This window comes from Phycodurus eques, chromosome 22, assembly GCF_024500275.1.
Source record: "Phycodurus eques isolate BA_2022a chromosome 22, UOR_Pequ_1.1, whole genome shotgun sequence".
In the NCBI taxonomy this organism is placed as follows: domain Eukaryota; kingdom Metazoa; phylum Chordata; class Actinopteri; order Syngnathiformes; family Syngnathidae; genus Phycodurus; species Phycodurus eques.
Window position 1 is genome coordinate 1308817 of NC_084546.1, and position 20230 is coordinate 1329046.

Here is a 20230-nt window from a genome sequence, read left to right on the forward strand (position 1 = left end):
GGACTCACTATCTAATATGTTCTGTGTAGGAACCCTACTAATCGCCCCATTCCGTTGCAATATTAGCCCTGTATTTGTTTATCAGTTTTATGGTTAATACACAAAAGACAAAGGAAGATTATAGGACCACCAAACAATTTGGTCGCACATTACTAACGTGTAGCAGCATGCCATCAGCCCAGAACGTAACATTGCCTCAATTGTATTAAATTACTCCAGTGCCATCGAGTGGCTGCCAACCTTCAGTTCCTAAAACGACGAAGAACCCTGAACGCATCACTCCAACGCAAGCGCTTCCCCAGAGCTCCCACAATGCCCCGCGCTTACCTTAGAAGCAGCAGGCTGTCATCGTCATGGCGGCGGTGCTCGCGCAGCAAAAACAGGTCCAGGAGGTCCAGATGAACGGCGAAGCCGCGGATCGAGAGGATGTCGACCCGGTGGAAGAGGCGGCGGCCAAGAAGAGGAAGAAAAAGAAGAAGAAGAACAAGTCAGCTGCGGCCGGTAAGCCTGCTGCTAGCCGGTTAGCTTAGCAAACGCTACCTGTTGGTGCCTTGACAGGGCGGACATATTTGTAACGTACAAAGCCGGAAACAATCGGAATTCGCCTTCAAAACAAGACAATCTCGTGCTGAACTTGTCGGGAGGGTTGGAGTTCCAGACGGCAAACCATTCGAAACTGTTGTTGCAATGGCATACATGAAAATATTGTAGATACATTCAAAATTAGTCACTTGGGAAACTAACTGGACATCGAGGTGTGTTATTGTGAAGTTATATCCGGAAGTGCAGTGACAACGAGTTGGACTTGACGGTGCTCCTTGTTAGCCATGCGGGTTAGGGATCACTTTTGCAATTCACGTCAGGCCTGCCTCCGAAAAAGATCCACTGCTACAACCCGTGACGCTTAATGAAAGCCGCGCAAATATGAACTTCATTTTACAAAATAAAAGTTGAATACACCCGGCGAACGACTTCTTGACTTTTATTTCCCTGAGCCGCCATTGCCCTCCACCAAGTTTTCCGGTTTCGTAATAGGGTGTTCTATTACGTGAGCTGGCCTGACTTCCCGATTGGAGCAAAGTAGTTCAAATCAATAAAGTTCGTTTCAGGTTTTAATTAGTTCACGTTGCTGCAATACAAATAAACAGACAAAGAATATTTGTCACACCCACTTCCTCTTGCATATTGCTGACTAAGCAGATTTCCACGCAGAAGCGTTTTTAGCCGGGTTTGTGTTTGGTCGCAGGTCCCGATGGAGACGATGTTGCCGAGGTCACGAAGGAGCTCGAGAAGCAGGTGATGGAGGACAAGGAAGAGGAGGGCGAGGAAGGTGAGCGTCAAACACACCCTCAACGCATGCGTTTTCATCCACCAATCACCTCATCTCGCACCTTCGCAGATGACGGCGAGAACTCGGCAGGGAAGAAGAAGAAGAAGAAAAAGAAGAAGAAAGGATGTAAGTTGGCACCGGACGTGCCTTGAAAATAAGACGGGAAGCGGGTTTGTGATGATTTTGTTTTTCACAGCCAAAGGTCAGACCGATCCGCCGTCTATTCCCATCTGTGAGCTGTATCCTGCTGGGGAGTTCCCCATCGGACAGCAGTGCGAATACCCTCCTTCACATGATGGGTAAAGACGCTGACACAAAAAGTACAATCTGTGGTGTACGTTTGTCTACAAGCGCTTGTGTTTGTGTGTGTGGTGGCAGGCGCAGCGCGGCGTGGCGCAGCAGCAACGAGGAGAGGCGAGTGCTGGACAAAGCCAACGAGGAGGTGTGGAACGACTTCAGGCAGGCGGCCGAGGCTCACAGGCAGGTCCGGCAGCACGTCAGAGGGTTCCTGAAACCCGGGATGACCATGATCGAAATATGGTGAGGCTACACTCGCGCTCTTTCACTCTTCTTCGCTCGTATCATGAAAAAAACACCGTCTCTGCTTTTCTCTCTCTCAATAACATGCTCCCCCCCCCCCCCCCCCCCCGATGCGTCAGCGAGCGTCTCGAGGATTGCTCCCGGAAGCTAATCAAGGAGAACAAGCTGCACGCCGGCCTGGCGTTCCCCACCGGCTGCTCGCTCAACCACTGCGCTGCCCACTACACTCCCAACGCCGGAGACCCCACAGTCCTGCAGTATGACGACGTGTGCAAAATCGACTTTGGCACGCACATCAACGGTACGTCGGGCAAATGGCGTCCTCAAAACGGCCGCTACATGTTTGTTGATGTCGACAGGGCGAATCATTGACTGTGCCTTCACCGTCACCTTCAACCCAAAGTACGACAAGCTGCTGGAAGCCGTCAAAGACGCCACCAACACCGGCATCAAAGTACGCCGCACGCATAGAATATTTATTTTTGAATACACAGAGCTCACATTTCATGTTATCGCTCGCCGCAGAACGCTGGAATCGACGTGCGTCTGTGTGACGTCGGAGAGGCCATTCAGGAAGTGATGGAGTCCTACGAGGTGGAGTTGGATGGCAAAACGTATCAAGGTAACTCACTTTTGAGTTCCGTCCAGAGATTAAGGACAATTTGTGTCTCCCCCCCATCCTTTCGTAAGTTAAAAAATATTTTCAAGTGTTATTTAAACGTATAAGATGCTTGTGTCCGCAGTCAAACCCATCCGAAACCTCAACGGCCATTCCATTGGCCAGTACAGGATACACGCCGGAAAGACTGTGCCAATCGTCAAAGGAGGGGAAGCCACTAAAATGGAGGTGGGCTTCAAAGCAAAAACTTTGTTTTTTTACATTTTTCCGATAAGTGTCCAAAAGATTTTTGGGGGGTTTTGTTTTGCGGGCAGGAAGGCGAGGTGTACGCCATCGAGACGTTCGGCAGCACGGGCAAAGGCGTGGTCCACGACGACATGGAGTGCTCACACTACATGAAGAACTTTGACGTGGGCCACGTGCCCATCAGGTCGCCTTTTCTGTTGTCGTTTTCCTACATTACGATCGGTCCACGTTTCATCTTTATTAGTAAAAAAAATAATAATAATAATTTTCAAGTGAGAATTACGAGGAAACGAAGTGGACGTCCTTCATTTTGTAACTGTCCTTTATTAATTGATAATACATTTATTTTATTTAGAAAATTACATTTTAAGAGGTATTTGACATTTCAATGAAATTAAATTTGAAAAAATACGTTGTATTAATTTAAATAAATCCAAGATTCCCAACTGTAGGAATGGAAAACTTTGAGTGAGAATTAAGGACATTAAGAAAAAAACTGACTTGCCTCCGCTCGCAGGCTCCCACGGGCGAAGCACCTCCTGAACGTGATCAACGAGAACTTCGGCACGCTGGCGTTCTGCCGCCGGTGGCTGGACCGCCTGGGCGAGAGCAAGTACCTGATGGCCCTGAAGAACCTGTGCGACCTGGGCATCATGGACCCCTACCCGCCGCTGTGCGACACCAAGGGCTGCTACACGGCGCAGTTTGAGCACACCATCTTGCTCAGGCCCACCTGCAAGGAGGTGGTGAGCCGGGGAGACGACTACTGAAGGCCCGCCCGACGCCAACCAACTCATCCGCAGACCGATGAAACGGCGAGGACTTGCTTTCTGACTATTCTATCGGTTCTTCTACTGATTCAACAAGCAGGAAGGTTTCAGTTTGTCCTATTTGCCGAAGACGGAAAAGTGTAAGCTGCCTTTGGGTGCGTCAAACAGATCAGGTTCAGCTACATTCAGTACGTTTGGCTTCTGTCGCTAACAGCAGGGAATGAATGCCTCCTCTGTTCCCGTTTTGAATTCCCTGGAATGTTTTTGTAAGGAAAAGATTAAATACATTTGCTCATCTACGACCGAGTTGTCCTTTCGTGTGCAAACAGTGACCAGACGACAGGCTTTAGTAGAAAAGTGGAAAAATATTCTCATTTATTGAGGTAATTTTCTCGAGAAAAAAAGTGAGGTAACAATTTGCATAGTACTACACACAAATGGAGTAGGAGCTGATGTTAAACTGTGCTTTCAAGGAAACATGGTTGACTTCTTTTTTTTTTTTTTTTTTCTCTGTATGGAGGTAACATCTCTGGAGTGTACGCTCCATTAAATACATAAAATCCCTAGGTGCTGTGTCATAAATTGCAGGTGGTGTTGAATCAGGAATTATAAAATACATTCCTCGGATCAAAAGGTTGGTCGATAAAAATAGATCTCCATTTTTTTTTTTTTTTTTTTTTTTAAAAAAAAGGGCACTTTAGCTGATCTGTCAGGGATGGAACAAAATGACCTGCTACGATCCCGCGCGTGAGGACTAAAAGTGGGACTTTGAGGTCCTGTGAAGGCCTGCCTGCATGCAAAGTCAGTCAGCGGGACTGAGCCTCCCCGTTTCGTCTGCGTGCCATTCTGTCGCATCTCTGATTTAAAAAAAAAAAAAGACAAGCGTACATTGAAGTAGCTACGTGCTCACTCCCGTATACCAAGAAGTCCTGGCCTACAGCGGCCGGTCTTTGTCCTGAGTTACTCGCTGCGTGTAGAAGAGGATGTAAGCCTGCGCCCGGCAAACCTCGTCCACGGAACACACGTTCATCTTGGAGTCGTTGCAGTGAACCCAGAAACCTGCCGGAAGGAAAGTCACACGCCGCATTAGCGAGGTAGCCGGCAATCGCGGCTCACCAACAAGCTAACTGCTGAGTTTTCATTCAACGGTGTCGCAATTTCAGACCTTTTTGTCCAATTAAAAACAAGACTGTCGCTGCTGCTTTGTTTCCTTTTTAACAACGTAAAATGACTAACACAAAGCATGAAGGACTACTCTCAATGGTGGGAAATACCCAATTTATTATCTTAAAAAATAAAAAAAATTCACCTCCCGCCGAGTTGTAGCAGTAGGCGGTGTAGTGGCCCGAGCCGAAGCCTTTCCCGTGATGCATCACCACCGCGGACAGGTCATAGAGGAAGAGCTTGGTGCGCGGCGAGGTCGGCGCGGCGGAGGGTTCGCCGCCGCGGCAGTACGGCTCCATGTCGAGGAGCTGGTCGAACCTCACGTGGACGCCGATCTTCTCCCGGTGGTTGCGACCGGACCACCTGAGGACCCCGCGCATTTTCCAAAATGTATTGTGATTCAAACATGCACAGTTTAGCTCTTTACCCCCTTGGATTTCATGATGAGAGGGCTTCAATTTGATCAAATGTCTTAGAAAGTCCGAGATTTGGCAGATAGTCGGGGCGGGGCGGGGTCCGGAGACGGTGGTCCTACCTGAAGCGTTTGAGGTGGAGCCGCAGCACCTGAGGCAGCTTGTGGACCGTCAGCTGTTTTTGCGCTTCGGTGAGGAGGACCGCTTTGGACAAGGACCTCCTTCGCGTAGCTAGTCAACAAGAAGGAGAAGAACGACAGCATTGTGAATCATTTCAATTGGAAATGTGGATTTGAGATGCAAGCGTCATCAAAGAACAAATTACTTCAATTGCACTTAATGAACCACTTATTTACTTTAATTTAAAACAACTTTTAAAGTAACTTTAAATTAAAATGTCATTTTTATTTGCAGAAAACCAATATGGGATCAATTAAAAAATAAACATGAATTAATAAGTATGTTTTAATTAACAGAATTTAGGACCAGTAAATACATTAGAAAAAACATTTTTATAAACCACTTTTACCGGGAAAAAAAGCCAAAATGAACAACAAATACAGGGTGCATCTCCAATAAAATGTATTCAACCTTTGACTGGCCATTACGCAGATATTTTGTTTTTATTTAGGCGTTCATTGACATCCATAGATACAAGTCTACCGAGTTAAATTCAAGAAAACAGTAAGCCGTAAAAGTTCCCGGGGGTGCCGGTACTCACAGTTGCACTGGTCGCAGGCGTAGATGTTCCCTTCCAGCGCTTCCGTCTCGGTGAACTTGGCCAACATTTCGGTGAGGTGACAGGAGGCCTGCGTGGCCGACTCGCGGCTGCTGTTGCTGTGGTAGCGCTCGGGGAACTCCAGCGACAAGTCCCAGAAGGGCTCCACCGTGTTGGAGCGATGGTCGCAAGCCACGCACGTCACCTGCCGCGTAAAGACCCAAAAACAGCGTTGGACGACACCATCCGCATGGCAGTGGCAGCCATTACGGGGGAAGAAGAGGAGAAAAAAAAAACAAAACACCTGTTGTTAATTTTGCATTTTAGGTTCATCCTGAAATTTTAATATCCCAAACTTTTTGTGACTAGAGTCTGGGTTCCAATTTAGCGTGGTACCTGGCTGAGGAGCTGCCCGTGGAAGATGGTGTTGACCACGCTGAGGACCTGCTTGATGAGGCGTTTCTGCGTGTGCGGCACGTCGGCCGCGCTGGGCGCGCGCGCGCCCGTGCTCTCCAGCTCCCGCTGCACCTTGTCCAACAGCTCGCATAGGAACTCCTGCGCGTCTTGCTGGGCGTATCCGCGAAACGCCGGGATGAGCTGCCAGACCGAGTGCAGCATGGCGAACGGCGACACCAGCGCCCACTTGCCCGACCACATCACCTGGAACAGCGTGTGCAGCTCGTGGCACAGCGAGATGTGCTTGGAGCTGGGCTCTTTGGGTTGGATCAGCTCCATCTTGCGGCCCCGCGCCGCGCCTCCGCTCAGCCCCGCCCCCGCCGGGATTCCCTTCCTGTGGGGCGAGAGGGGCGAGGGTTCGGCCGCCAGCTGGCCGTGCACGGCGGACGCCAGCAGCTCGAGAGCCTGCGTGAGGTCCAGGCGCAGGAAGCACTCCCTGAAGACGTGCAGGTGGCTCAGCACCTGAAGGATGGAGTTCATGTAGCACGTGTTGCCCAGGTTCCGCAGGCCCGTCACCCCGGGGGTGACCGTCGGGCGCCGCTTGAAGGGCGAGCCGCCGTCTTCGGTGGCCTGCTTTCGGCGGCTGGCGCTTTGGCGGGAGGGAGCGGGTAAAGGTTTGCGTTTCGATTTGCTGCCAGAAGAAGACCCGCTCTTGGATTTGGGTTTCGAGTCAGTCTTTTTTACACGCGCGCTTCTCTTTGGAGCGGGCGTGGCGGGAGTTCGAGAGCGGCGGGCGAGGAGGGGTGCGGACGTGTTGGTCTTTTGGGGGGTTTTCACGGCGCCGTCCGGAGTTCTCCGAGTCCTCTGACGTAAGCGCCGACTCTTCCTCTGCGGGGCGTTCTCCAGTTGCTCGTGCAGTTGCCTCTTGAGCGCACGCCTTCGCTCCCTCGCCTCGCGTTTCTGATCCTCTTCCTGCTCGCGCCGCCTCTCCTCCTCCTGCCTCGCCCGCCCGCGCTCCGTCAGCCCGAACCACAAGCGAAAGACGCGACCCATGAGCGCGCGGCGTCGGTGCCACAGGGCCGTAAACATGCGGTCCTCGTCCCGGAGCTGCAGCTCGCTGGCGCCGCACGGCGTCGGGGCGTCGGCGGCGGAGCGGAGGGTGCGCCCGCTGCGGGTGGTGACCTCGTAGCGTTGGCTCTGGATGGCGCTGAGGGTGCTCCGGAGCAGCTTGAGGTCTCCCGTGGCGTTGTCGTTCAGGACGTAGTCGTCGCACAAGTAGCAAAAGACGTAGAGTTCGTTGACCTCCATGGCCAGCGGGTGGCGCTGCTGCTTGAAGTGCTGCAGGGCGTGCTCCTCGATGTAGCGGCCGCACGCCACGTGAGCGCAGCCCAGGCACGCCCAGATGGACTCGCTGGTGTTGCAGTCCACGCAGTGCCACTTCTGCGGGTTGAGGATGGAGTGGTCCGGGGCCAAGCGCAGCCGCCCCACGTGCTTGCAGCGGTCCATCGCGCCTGCGGCGCTCGCTGGCTCAAAGCTCTCGCGTGCCAGGCCGTGTCACGCTGGCTTCATATCACCGAGGCAACGAGAATGGGCACCCTCCCGGGGCATGTTGATGTCTACGGAGGAAGGAAACACTTTTACAATCGTTTTTTTTCGGAGAACCTGTGAGCGCTGTGACATCTTTAGAATAAAATGTGCACCTTGGCTCAGAAATAGAAAAGAAAAGAAAGAAAGAAATCATTTTATCCTTGTCCGCACGCCTCAGGCACCGAATCGTCCGACGACTTTTTCACTTGGCTCAACGAGAGTGCCTTTATGCCCTAACTCCAGCTCGCGGATGCACGGTGGGACTCGTGGGTAGCGCACCTGCCTCACAGTTCAGGGTTCGAACCTCGGCTCAGGCCTTCTTGCGTGGTGTTTGTGTGTTCTTCCTGTGCATGGGTGGGTGGGTTTTCTCCAAATAATCCTGCTCGCCCACCACAGCATTTGAGACTAAATTGAAAATTGTCCGTACGTGTCAAAAATGTGAGTGTGAACGCTTGTTTGTCTACTTGTGTGATTGGCTGCCGACCAGTCCAGGGTGCATTCTGTCGCTCCAAGGCAGCTGGGACAGACTCCAGAATCGGACTTCAGACTCTGAAAATCGTCGTCGTCGCGCACAATAAATGCATCCCGTCGTTGGGAAATGACGTCGCCTGACGAGTGGCAACAAGTTCAAAAAGAACCGCAACTCAGTTGGCCTGCAGTACAACCACCAAGTTAGCACCTTGCTAAGATTAAAGCTGACATTTTCTCCGAAATCAAAAGGCAGCCTGTCACGCAGCAACGACATCATAATAACAACAACAACAACAACAAAAGTCAGGCTAAATAAAGCAGCTTGCGTGCAATTTAGACAGCTGTAAACAAACACCCGAACAAAATGCAAAACTGACTGAAATGATTCCACACTCAAAATGTGTCCAAAACAAGGTGAATGTTGATGCACACACCATTTCCACACTTTTGTCACATTTTAATGTCAATTCCGACTACACGCGAGCATGCTAGGCTAACTTCAGCCGGGCTAGCTGCTGCTTCGAAATCTGAACATATTTGGGCTACGGAGCCATCACCGGCACTCGTTCGGACCGGATCCGGGTTAATAGGCGACCGTGTCGGAATCAAGTGCAAAATGACACATACGGAGCTTCTCTTGTACTTGACGCCACTCAATGCTGTGCCTTCATTTCTCCTGCGAGGGTCGCCATCTTGTCAGCAGCTGTCGCGTGGTTGAGGGCAGGCGCGTGCACGAGAACTCCCATTCGCATTTGCATCTTCCTCTAATTTGTTTCCATTATTATTATTATTATTATTATTATTATCATTTGATGATTATCACAAAGCAACCATAATCAGTGGATTAGAACCCTCTCGAGCAGGAATACCTACTGTTTTTACTTGATTTTAAACGAAAAATAACTTTAAAACTCAGGCAAACAAACACCGATCGACTAAATATTGTTTCTCCTTGATTTTGTCACTCAATTAATTAACTTCTGGGCCAATAGGACGAATCGCTTGCAGTAACATATTTGAACACTAGAAGGAAACATTTGACCGTTTGTTTTTTTTCATTATTTTTTTTTACGGTGGTAGTTTTGTTTGTTTGTTTTTTGAAATAATTGAAAGAACAACCACACAAGAAAAGACATTTCAATGCATGTATCACTACATCTTTCCATTAAGAGAAGTACAGTAAGCTTTCCAGTAGATAACATACACAAAAAGGGGTTGATGAAATTACGTCTATCAAGCAGAGAAAGTTGAATGGAATTTCTTATTCTTTACAAACTTCAAAGACCCACCTCTACTAAAGTACAAACTCATATATATATATATATCATATTTATACCTTCTATTTAACATTTAAATATATGTTTAAAAGTGTATGTTATCGACAGATAGGAATTTGAAGAAAAAAATACAATATTTGTGTGTGATTTTCCAAAAAAAAGTGTGATTTTCCAAAATCACTTGACCTACTTTGTGTTTGGCATTTATTTGTTATCTTAATACTGTAATCGAACGTTTTTTTGTTTTTGTTTTTTTTTTTCTGGTTCGAGCGCCATGGCTCACTTCCTGTTTAGCTTCTTCTTCTTTACTCACTATAAAGGTATAAACTACTTGGCTTTAATACTTTGCTTCCTCTAGGGGTTTTTTGGAAGTAGTGCCCTCCATGACTTTGTCAAATGACACGTTTTTTTTGTTTGTTTCTTTTTCTTGCGAGGCAGCGCTAAAGAACCGGTATGTTTATTAGCAGATAAATAAAAAATAATAATTTTATAATAAACAACACGAAACTAATACCTGGGTCACAAGCACCGGTGAAGTTTTAGAACATTCGGCCATTTCAAGCATTTTTGAGCGCCAGAGTTTGTCACGTGAAAAGAGCTCGATAGTTTGTGTCACTGACTGCAGTTCGATCCTTCTTTTGTCCTTCTTTTTAAGTGGGGTTCACAGAGTGGGGATCGAGCCCGAGACGCTCGAACAGCAGGCAAGGTTTTAGACCACTAGACTATCACGGACGATAGTTTTCGTTCATATTATTCAGTCGTCGTCGTCGCTGGATTACGTTACAGCACCTGAGAGGGGAACGTGTTGGTCATATTTACAAAATGAGTGACATACAAGCCAGCAATTCCTGCTGCTCGTCAGTGTGGATTTGCTGGTTGTGGCCCACCGCCACCCAACCGAAATGTTCGCCCGCACCCCGATGTCTCCTCCAAGCATCTGACCATGACCGCTGAACCAACTTTTAGGCCCTCACCAGGAATGACCTTCCATTTCAACTCAGCATGAGGCATCTTTTTATTCTTTAAATATTGAGTTAGTATATTCATCTGAACGACGACCGTGTTGTGGCTCTTGTTTGAATAAAAGCTGTTTTTAAAACGAGAGCCTTTATTTTGTCAAGTTGTGCTCTTCAAGACCTGATTTTACCACCAGAGGGCAGGATTTAGTCACATTTTGTATCACAAGCGAGACAAAAAGAGACAAATGTTTATTTTCCACTTTGTTTATTCAGGAAAATGTATCCAAATGCAACTTCCAAATCCAGGCGCAAAGACGAAATGGTTCAACGTTAAAATGTATGACTTGCACACATTATCGTACATAATATCTCGTTATTAAAAGTAGTCGACAATGTTGAGAAGGAAATGTTCGTGAATCAGGAGTTGGTTGTCGTTAGTCCACTGATCCACAAGAGGGCAGCATTGCCAGATTGTGGGTCAAGTGGCTGATGTATTGACGCCAATGAGCCACAAGAGGGCAGCATTGTCTGATCGTGGGTCAAGAGTTGGTTGTAGTTACGCCACTGAGCCACAAGAGGGTAGCATTGCCGGATCGTGGGTTAAGTGGGTGATGTATTGACTCCAATAAGCCACAAGAGAGCAGCATTGCCTTGAACATGGCTCGGGAGAAGAAACCCAGACCATATGCTTCCTATTGATTGCCCGGCGTTTTATCGACCCACCTTGATGTAGTTACTCAAACTGGCAAAGCTGAACAAAACTCAAATTCAAGAAGGCTGTAGTACGTCGTCTATTGTGTTTAGCCTTTTTTTCTGTCAGTGTCCTCATTTCAAGACATTTCCTCGGCTCACTTTATAATTTGTATACTAAATAATGAGCATCTGTCACCAGCAGGCAGTCTGTTTTTTTTTCCACTTGAACTTTATTTGTAGCAGCCAAGATGACGCTCGACTGGTTACGCGTTGTGAGTTCGCTCCTCCGCTTCTCTTTACTCGTCACGTGATGTTTTTTTGTCTTTTTTTTTTTTAACCTGCGGAATGTCGCAGGAGCCCAGTCAGCCCTCGCCACAACATTTCTCTTTTATCTGAACTGCTCCGTGCGGTTTGTGTTACCCTGTGAGCTTAGCAGGGAAACTTGCGTGTGGTGAAGCCTGACAGTTGGACGAGTTCGCACTTCTATCACGAACAACGTACGATTAAAACAAAAAGACAAAAGGTCGTGTGTGGAATTCTTGACGTCTTTATTTCATAACCGAGCAAATAGTTTGCATTACGTGTCGTTTCTACGCCATTTCAAGGCAGAGACGGCGATGACGTGGACGCAGGAAGGAATCCCGGTTGGTCGCGTTGGTGTTTTTGGGAGCTGGCCTCTGATTGGTCCCGCAAAGCCGTCGCACCTGTCGTGCCGGCCGAACCTCGGCGGAGTTCGTTGGGCCAAAAGTGGGCCGGCCAACCGTCAAAGATCGAGGAAGGAAGCGTGAAAAGCGATTGCGAGCTCGCGCGGATCAGGACCGGAGCGATGCACGATCTTCTTCCTCCGGAAACACAACTTGAGCCAAAGTCAAATTCTGCGCGCACAAAGTCGTTCGAGAAACTTCCTGCGGGCTCGCCGATGGCGTCCGAGGTGCAATTCAACGGCAGACAACTTTTAAAAGTTGACATAGGCGACGATTTGCTCAGCTCGGACGACTTCTCCGGCTTCCTGCGATGGCCCGGTCCGGCCGGCCCCCCTGCGGCCAATGACAGCGACCCCGACGCGGCCACCCCGAGGACGTCCATCGTGGACTGCCTGCTGGTGGAGCTGTACGACACGTACAGCGGCAAGAGGAACGTGGACAGCTGGGACAGCTCCACCGAGGCGTCCGGCCCGGATGCCTTCCAGGGCCGCTGGAACGCCGGCTCCGGATTCCTGCAGGAGCTGCAGGAGAAACACACCAGGAGGCACCAGGTCAACTATTTGGCCCGCAAAGGTGAGCGACATCATGGCTACGATGGGCGAGGCCACTGTACCTTCACTGAAGTGTTTCTGTCATCGAGTCGTTTAGAATGCACTTTTCCCCCCCGAGTATTGTACATAAGTAAAAGATCTAAAACTATTGCAACAATCACAGTGCAGTCTTTCTTTGTTTGTATTAGTTCGTATGCGCTTTTAAAGTTTGTTTCAGTCTGTTGTGCACACATTTTACTGGATTATTGCAATTTCCTTTGGAAATGTGATCATGCAGTGCGCGTCTCATTCTGATTCACTCGTTCGTCACTGAGGAAATAATTAAGGTGAAGGGAGCGAGCATGCGCACATGCACTGCCATGTAACACAAACTCGAGTGTGAGCCAACTCGTGGATCTGTGCTCGAAGATTCCTTCGAGTGGATTTTGTGTGCAACGTGGTGATAAAATTATGGGATGTTATCATAAGAAGACCGCAGAAATCCAGTTCAATTGTTTGCGAGGGTTCGGGCGGGCGGGCGGACGCACAAAATGGGCGACAACAGGCACAGCAGCAGATCTCCATCGGATTTTCTCGTCTTTTCGTTTGTCAGGAGCCGAACTGTCCTGAAGTCCCAAACATAAATGATCACGTTGACAGTTGACATTGTTTGCGCGTGTGCTAAGTTCAACAATGCGGAACGTCAACACCCAGCTTCCGACTTCCTGAGCGCCTCCGTCCGCCGCATACTCTTAACATCACATGGCAACTGATTGTTTATCCTCTCTGCCGCCTCCTGCTGGTCTGGAGGCTGAAATGTGGTACAAGTTGCACCGAGAGAAAAATGAACATATTTGCTGTTGTGAAAAAGGGTCATGATGACAAAGCTAGTGGGGGACAATGTTGAAGTATCTCCTTTTCTTCTTCTTCTTCCCCTTCCCCTTTTCCTTCAAGAACCTGAGGAGCTGCACGCCATCATCCAGGAGGTCAAGTACCGCACCGGCGTCCGGTCGGCGAAGTTGATTCGCCAGCTGAGGCGGCGAGATCGACTGGTGCGCAAATTGCAGAACTACTACGACATCGTCACCGCCTGCCTGCAAGCCGTCTCGCTGAAACGACGTAAGAAACGCTCGCATGTTAAAACGCACAAAGACCACAACAAAATATACAGCACATTGGGGGCAAAAGCGCAGAACGTCATTCAGCAAAATAAACCGTAGCAGTCGTGCAGTCATCCCGATCAACGAATCAGTGATTGTCGAGATGGAGCAATAAGTTAGCGTTCAAAGGGCCCACTTGACAATCACTCATGGGATGCCAAGTACAACATGATTCATGCTGAGCTGGCAAATGGCGCTTGAGAGTCTTCAATGTCCAAGGAACTACTATTCACATCCGTTGAAATGGCACTTTATAGTCAACAATGTCTGAACTTGCCAATACAAATGAAGCTTGCTTAACTTGCCGTTTCTGAATGTTGACGTTCGAATTGTCTCGATGCGCGCGCACCACAATTTCAATTTTGAAATCAGCCTGCTTGGCCGAGGTAAAAGCTTTCCGTTGCAACAAACGGGAACGAGCGCCCCCTGCTGGTGCGTGCATCCCCTGCATCCTCGCACCTCCTCCCGATGACGTGCAAAAACAGGACGACGAAGAAGAGGAAGAGGTGTCGAGCATCACCCGCAGCATAGCACTTTTGACAATTTTAGCATCGTCCTCCTATTTTGACGGATTTGCTCGCGACCTCGTCATGAGCTGACTGCACGTCGGACTCGCTCGGGGCTCAGCATGCGGCAGGAGCGCCTGGGCGGTGCCTCGTCGCTGGCCGGCAGGAGGCCCCGGGCGGGCGGCCGGCAGCGGCAGCGGCAGCAGGCGTCGGGCGGGGTCGGCAACATCATCAGCAGCGTGCTGAGGAAACGCAACGGCATCTCGAGGAGCGCGCCCAGGCTGCTGTGCACGCTGGAGCCAGGTGACGACGACGGCGGCCGTTCTGTGAACGCTGCAATGACGTCACCGTGCACCTGTATAGCACACCATTTATTAAAAAAAAAAAAACGCCCGATAGTGATTAGGCGGGAGGGGACGCGTTCATCACTCTTGGTGAAATTGTTGCCAAATGAGATGTTCGAGTGGCGTTCTTCTGCGCGTGATTGACACCCGAAGTGGGCGTGGCTTGCGCTTGAGTTAATCCTCTCCCAAAGCTCCGAAAGCCGAGCAAGTCGGCTTTCGGAATAAAACGGGGAAATGGCGGATAACGCAGAGGAGCGAACTGACGACATCAGTCGAGAAGGTTGTCCGACTTTGAGATTTCATCGTGACGGCGACAGTTCAATTTGACAAAATGATCGTTGGACCGGAACTCCCTTTTAACGCTAACATTTTCATCTCTGCACTTGATCCCCCCCCGCTATTGAAAGTCTCAGAATCTTTCGTGACGCGGGACGGATTTTAATAGTTTTATTTTGGCGACACTTCCGGGTTTCCTGCGCGTGCGCACGTGCTGCCACGTCACTCGAACACAAATCTCCATGCAATGTGGCTACTTTGCTGGAAGTGAAAATGCATTGTTTTCCCACAAAATCTCTCAATGCTTATTTTAGTGTGCTCGTGTTTGTGTTGACAGGAGTGGACACGAGGCTCAAGTTCACCATCGAACCTTCCGTTGGGAAGAACGGATTTCAGCAGGTCGACTTTTTATAAACATCCATTTGCCGAAGTCACTTTGCAAAAGATGAAAAAAAACGTCACATTTTCAACATGGTTGACTTTACTGATAAAACAATGAATTCTACCCAATGATTTCCAGCTCATATTGCATGCAAAAAGGGAGTCGAATGCAGTGGAGACATGCAAAATAACTCGGCAAACTGCACAGTCCTTTTTTCATGTATATATTTAGCAAATATGAATTTCGTGTAAATGGTGTTGACATTTGTGCGCCGCAGTGGTACGACGCCCTCAAAGCCGTGGCCAGACTTCCGACCGGAATCCCCAAAGAATGGCGGAAGCGGGTGAGTCACGCGCGAGCATCCTGCCGATTTGACGCAAACGTGTTTGAGTCACTCACCGTTGCGTGCGCGCGCAGGTGTGGCTGACGCTGGCCGACCAGTACCTCCACAGCATCTCCATCGACTGGGACAAGACGCTCCGCTTCGCCTTCAACGAGCGCAGCAACCCTGATGACGACTCGCTGGGCATCCAGATCGTCAAGGTAACCACAAGTGCAGATCGTACTCGTGCTCGCCAAAGCCTATTTTGACAAAGTGAGAGTGAGTCAAAGCAAAGAGTGGACCGAAAAATAGCGAAGATACCTGAACATTTTACATTGTAGTGATGTACGGCACGTGTCACCCACCTTCCAGGACCTGCACAGGACGGGCTGCAGTTCTTACGGCGGGCAGGAGGGCGAGCAGGACAGGGTGGTCCTGAAGCGGGTTCTGCTGGCCTACGCCCGCTGGAACAAGGCGGTGGGCTACTGCCAAGGCTTCAACGTGCTGGCCGCGCTCATCCTGGCGGTTACCCAGGGAGACGAGAGCGACGCGCTCAAGGTGACGTCTCGCCACGCGCCCGTGACTACGCCGATGACCGTGACCGTGATGATGTCATCTGCAGGTCATGATCTACCTGATTGACAAAGTGCTGCCTGAGAGCTACTTTGCAAACAACCTCCGCGCATTGTCAGGTACACACACTCAACGTTACAACCCGCCGTCCGCGTACACGCACGTGTGACCTGCGCCTCGTCTCGGTCAGTGGACATGGCGGTGTTCCGAGACCTTCTGCGCGTCAAGCTTCCCAGGCTGTCCCAACACCTGCACCGCCTCCAGAAGGCGGCCAATAAGGAGGCGGGAGGTATGACGCGGTCGCACGGCGCCTTCGGCGGCGTTGCCTTCACTCGGGAGTGAAATTCGCTCGTCGTCTCCGTCAGGCAGCTACGAGCCGCCGCTGACCAACGTGTTCACCATGCAGTGGTTCCTCACCATGTTCGCCACCTGCTTGCCGGCGCCCACCGTGCTCAAGATTTGGGACTCTGTGTTCTTCGAGGGCTCCGAGGTGCTGTTCCGCGTCGCCCTCGCCATCTGGGAGCGACTGGGAGAGTGAGTGCCGCATTTCGTCGGCGTCGCTCTTTGCCCGCGCCAACATAAATTCCAAATTCCGTTCAGGAGGATTTTGTATTGCCAGACGGCCGACGACTTCTACAGCACGATGGGTCGCCTGACTCGGGAGATGCTGGACCGAAACCTCGTCGATCCTCCTGACCTCATACAGGTAACAATGGAGCTCGATTAGCCAACCCGGAGGCCATCTTGACAACGAGGCGAAAACGTCTTCCAGGAGGTTTACGGCATGGCGGCGTTCCCGTTCCCTCAGCTGGCCGAGCTGAGGGAGAAGTACACCTACAACATCACGCCCTTCCCGACCTCTGTCAAGCCCAACGGAAGGTGGGAGGGGCCGAGCGCTCCGGCACGTCAAACGCGGGTGTCGTCGTGACGGCTTTTGTGTCTCGTCGTCGTCGGCAGCGGCTGGGAGAGCGACGACGAGGCGGCGGAAGCGGACGACGACGACGCGGCCGTGTCGGCGCTCGGCTGTTTGGGGCCGCTGGGGGGTCTGCTGGCGCCAGAGATGCAGCGGTACCACAAGCACCTCAAGGGTCAGACCCGTTTTACGCGCACACCTCACTTTTTTTTGTCCCAAAACATGCGCACGACTAACCACGGAACGCCGTTTGCCGCCAGACCAGCGAGCCGAGCGGGGCGACATAGCCGAGCTGAGTCCGGGAGCGGTGGGGGGAGGGGCCAGGGCGGAACACCAAGCGGCCATCAACAGCATGATGACGGAGCGCATGAGCACCGACATCCACGCGCTCAAGAAGCAGTACGCTCGCACCAAGAGGCGGCAGCAGCAGCAGGCCGCGCAGCTCTGCATTCACACAGGTGGGCACGGGGCAAAAGAGGGGATTTGACGCCGCCTCGTAGGAGCCGGCGTGAGCACGCGTCCCGGATTTCTGCAGAACAAACGCGGCCGCCGTCGAAGTGACGGTGTTAACGGTAAACTTGCGGTTCTGGTCCGAATCGAAGCGGATTACGCTGCAAAAACAAGAAAAATTGCAATTTTGACAGATTTCTTCAAACAAGCGAACGTCGCTCGCCTCAAAAACCTCCACCGATGCCTTTAACAAGTACACCGATAGAGTTCTGCGATTTTTAGTCACACACGTCGTACAAAAGTTCATTTTTAAGTCGCCAAAATGTTTGACGCAAGTGAAATGCTCTTCACAGACACTGCCAGATAAAGAACAAACATATTTTGCCTTCATGCGAGTTTTCGCAGTGTAATTCCTACTGTTGTGGCTGCAAGTTCCCTTTTCTCCATCTGCTCTCATTTTGCTGATCACCAACATGTTTTTTCTGCAATTGCTAATCAATATTAGCATCCTGCAAATTCAAGTCAGCACTCATCAGCCTTGCCTCCTGCGACTGGACATTTTATTTACACGACTCAAATATTTCACAATGAGCCTAAAATACACTTCACAAGGGAACTTCATTCGAATACACAAAGTTTTAGTCGTTTTTGCACAACTTGCAGTTTTCTAATGAGGAGCTGCAGAGCAATTTCTATGCCATTCTGTGACTCTTCCAGTCCGTCTAACTTTGTTGCAATTTGCTGTTGACCCTCTTAGTCCACTTCCTGTTTGAAGTGGACTGTTGAAAAAGCAATTCTAATTGAACCAGAAGATGTACTGGTCCATCAAACACCTGTGAGATGTCACCCGAAAGCCCAAAATCCAGAACTTTGAGTAGTGCAAGAAGAATTACCTACCGTTCTATTGCCACTTTCTTAATCTTGGTCTTTTGTTCCTCCAGAAAAGTGTCCCGCCACCCGCGTCCTAGCGTCCCAACTCAACCCGTCCGGCACAGTCATCAACCACCTGCTTCTGGGTCGGAAAGCCCGCGGAGCTTCCCGGCCTTCCGGCGGCACGCCCGCCGCGTCGTCCCCCGCCCGTGGCTCTCCGGGCGGGCGGGGGCGCGGCTCGCGGCCCTCCGACGGCGGCGCGGGGTCTCCCTGGCGGGCTCACGTGCGAGCCCATCGGAGGAACGTCGCCTGGGCCCGGGCTCAGCTGGGCTTTGGAGATTCCGAGGAGATGGACGAGGAGAACGGGAAAACGGAACACCGAGTTAGTGACGGCGCCGCCGAGGGGAGCGCCTCTTCCGAGTGTGCGGATCCGGCGCGTGAGGGCGCCGCACAGAATGTTCCCGCGGAGGCGGACGAGGTGGAGGTGCGACTGGGCACCGTGGACCTGGACGACAATCCTCCAAAGCCGACTTCGGATACCCAGCCTGTCCCTCATCCATCTTCAGTCGCGCAGAAGGACTCGTCAAGTTCCGAAGGCGGGGATGGCCATTTCCCCGCCGTCACGCCGCCTCACGCCCACTCCCGCGTCCCGTATTCTCCGCCTTCAACTCAGAGTCCGTCACCATCTCCGGTTTCTACGTTAACGTCCGCCGAGCCGTCGTCCTCCCCGACGCCGCCTTCCACGCCGCCGTCGAGCTCCGCTCGTCGCGCCGCTTGCTCCGCACCCGTTCGAGGCTTCTACAAAACATCGTCCCCGTCCACACTCTCGCTCTCCTCCGTCGGGTCCTCGTCTCGACCTTTCATTCCCGCCTCCGCGGCGAAGCCGCAAGTCTTCTCGCCGTTCCCGTCCGTCAAGCTGCCCAGGAAATCGGCGGCGGCCCGAAACCTGGGCCTATACGGCCCCACCTCCGGGACGCCCGCTGTCTGCTTCCCCCAGCTGAGCCGCAACTGTAGCGGTGCCGCCGGCACCTCCAGGAAGTGCTGAGAACTTTTCCCCCAGCAGTCAGGCACACAGCGTTACCTCCTAGAAATCGCTCGGCTAAGAAAAGTTCATCCCGGGAGAGAGGAAACGAGAGATTTTCCTTCGCCTGTGCAGGTTCCAGCGGACCGAACCGCTGATCAGAACTGAAACGTGACTCCGACCCACTTGTTTCTATGCCGAGAAGATAAAATAACCGAAAGTTTTTTTGTGATGCACTTGCAACCAAAATTGTATGCTTGCATCACAACTGTTCAACACGGAATGTAAACACAAATAAACCAAGAACTCCTGCATGGAAGTTTGTATTCACATTTTACGATGTCTGATTTATGGAGGAAAAGATTTTGGGGGTCGAGTTTGGAAAAATTAAACTTCAACAGGTTTATTCATCATCAATAACAAACAAAAAATCAGGTGTTTTTGGTACCAAGAAAATACGATACTACATAACTCACCAGGCACTTGGATGTTATACAGCGGGGTACAAAAGTAGGTATTAATTTTTCTTTTTTAAATCTCTTATGGGAGGTAATTTAGCCAACATGCAACAAAAGGCTCATCAAACGACATGAAATGATTGGCAGTAATGGGCTTCAGATTTGAATACACGTCCACCGCCAAATTGCAGAATGCGCAATAAAAGTATAACCGCTTTTGTCAAACTTCAGCATTCTGTCTTCCAGTACTGTTTGATGAGCCACTTGACTGCCATGACCATCTTAAAATAGTTCAAAAAGTAAACTGCATTACAACTCAAGAGTGCACAAAAGCAAACTTTTTGTGACAAGTAAAATGTGTTTTAAATTTCTGTTCCGCTTTAAAGCTAATACTTTTGACTTAGGTCATTCTAAGTTACTTTGCCTGAAGAAATGAATAGAATTTGGATCAAATCTATCTTACTGAAAAGGTCTTTCTCGAGGTCTGATCTCATCAACTGGAGCTACTTTATTATTGCACACTGAAACAAAGCATGAA

At 50.4% G+C, this 20230-nt stretch overlaps 3 protein-coding genes across 7 annotated transcripts; 2 read left to right on the forward strand and 1 right to left on the reverse strand.

The window, feature by feature from the left end:
* The first annotated feature begins 312 nt into the window (after positions 1 to 312).
* metap2a (methionyl aminopeptidase 2a) lies at positions 313 to 3804 on the forward strand. Of its 2 annotated transcripts, XM_061668393.1 has the most exons (11): positions 313 to 501; positions 1247 to 1330; positions 1400 to 1456; positions 1527 to 1629; positions 1709 to 1870; positions 1990 to 2171; positions 2230 to 2324; positions 2396 to 2492; positions 2614 to 2717; positions 2804 to 2919; positions 3253 to 3804. In XM_061668393.1, the coding sequence occupies exons 1-11, from the start codon at positions 354 to 356 to the stop codon at positions 3503 to 3505; spliced, it is 1401 nt and encodes a 466-aa protein (XP_061524377.1). In that variant the 5' UTR covers positions 313 to 353; the 3' UTR covers positions 3506 to 3804. The 2 variants fall into 2 exon arrangements, with proteins under 2 accessions (XP_061524377.1, XP_061524376.1); XM_061668392.1 differs by having other exon boundaries at positions 1247 to 1456.
* An 84-nt stretch (positions 3805 to 3888) lies between these two features.
* On the reverse strand, positions 3889 to 8958 carry usp44 (ubiquitin specific peptidase 44). The gene is made up of 6 exons (XM_061668391.1): positions 8882 to 8958; positions 6197 to 7812; positions 5804 to 6005; positions 5205 to 5313; positions 4815 to 5032; positions 3889 to 4564 (listed from the first exon to the last, which is right to left on the reverse strand). Exons 2-6 carry the CDS (start codon positions 7700 to 7702, stop codon positions 4440 to 4442), a joined length of 2160 nt encoding a protein of 719 aa, XP_061524375.1. The 5' UTR covers positions 7703 to 7812; positions 8882 to 8958; the 3' UTR covers positions 3889 to 4439.
* Positions 8959 to 11547: 2589 nt separating this feature from the next.
* tbc1d30 (TBC1 domain family, member 30) lies at positions 11548 to 19595 on the forward strand. Of its 4 annotated transcripts, XM_061668021.1 has the most exons (15): positions 11548 to 11680; positions 11789 to 12460; positions 13372 to 13536; positions 15041 to 15102; positions 15363 to 15428; positions 15503 to 15628; positions 15780 to 15965; positions 16030 to 16099; positions 16171 to 16269; positions 16346 to 16514; positions 16581 to 16686; positions 16753 to 16859; positions 16938 to 17068; positions 17154 to 17351; positions 18285 to 19595. In XM_061668021.1, exons 2-15 carry the CDS (start codon positions 12010 to 12012, stop codon positions 19256 to 19258), a joined length of 2910 nt encoding a protein of 969 aa, XP_061524005.1. In that variant the 5' UTR covers positions 11548 to 11680; positions 11789 to 12009; the 3' UTR covers positions 19259 to 19595. The 4 variants fall into 4 exon arrangements, with proteins under 4 accessions (XP_061524005.1, XP_061524004.1, XP_061524006.1 ...); XM_061668020.1 differs by lacking the exon at positions 11548 to 11680 and having other exon boundaries at positions 11720 to 12460; XM_061668022.1 differs by lacking the exons at positions 11548 to 11680; positions 11789 to 12460; positions 13372 to 13536 and adding an exon at positions 13656 to 14386 and having other exon boundaries at positions 18285 to 19593.
* The last annotated feature ends 635 nt before the right edge of the window (positions 19596 to 20230 follow it).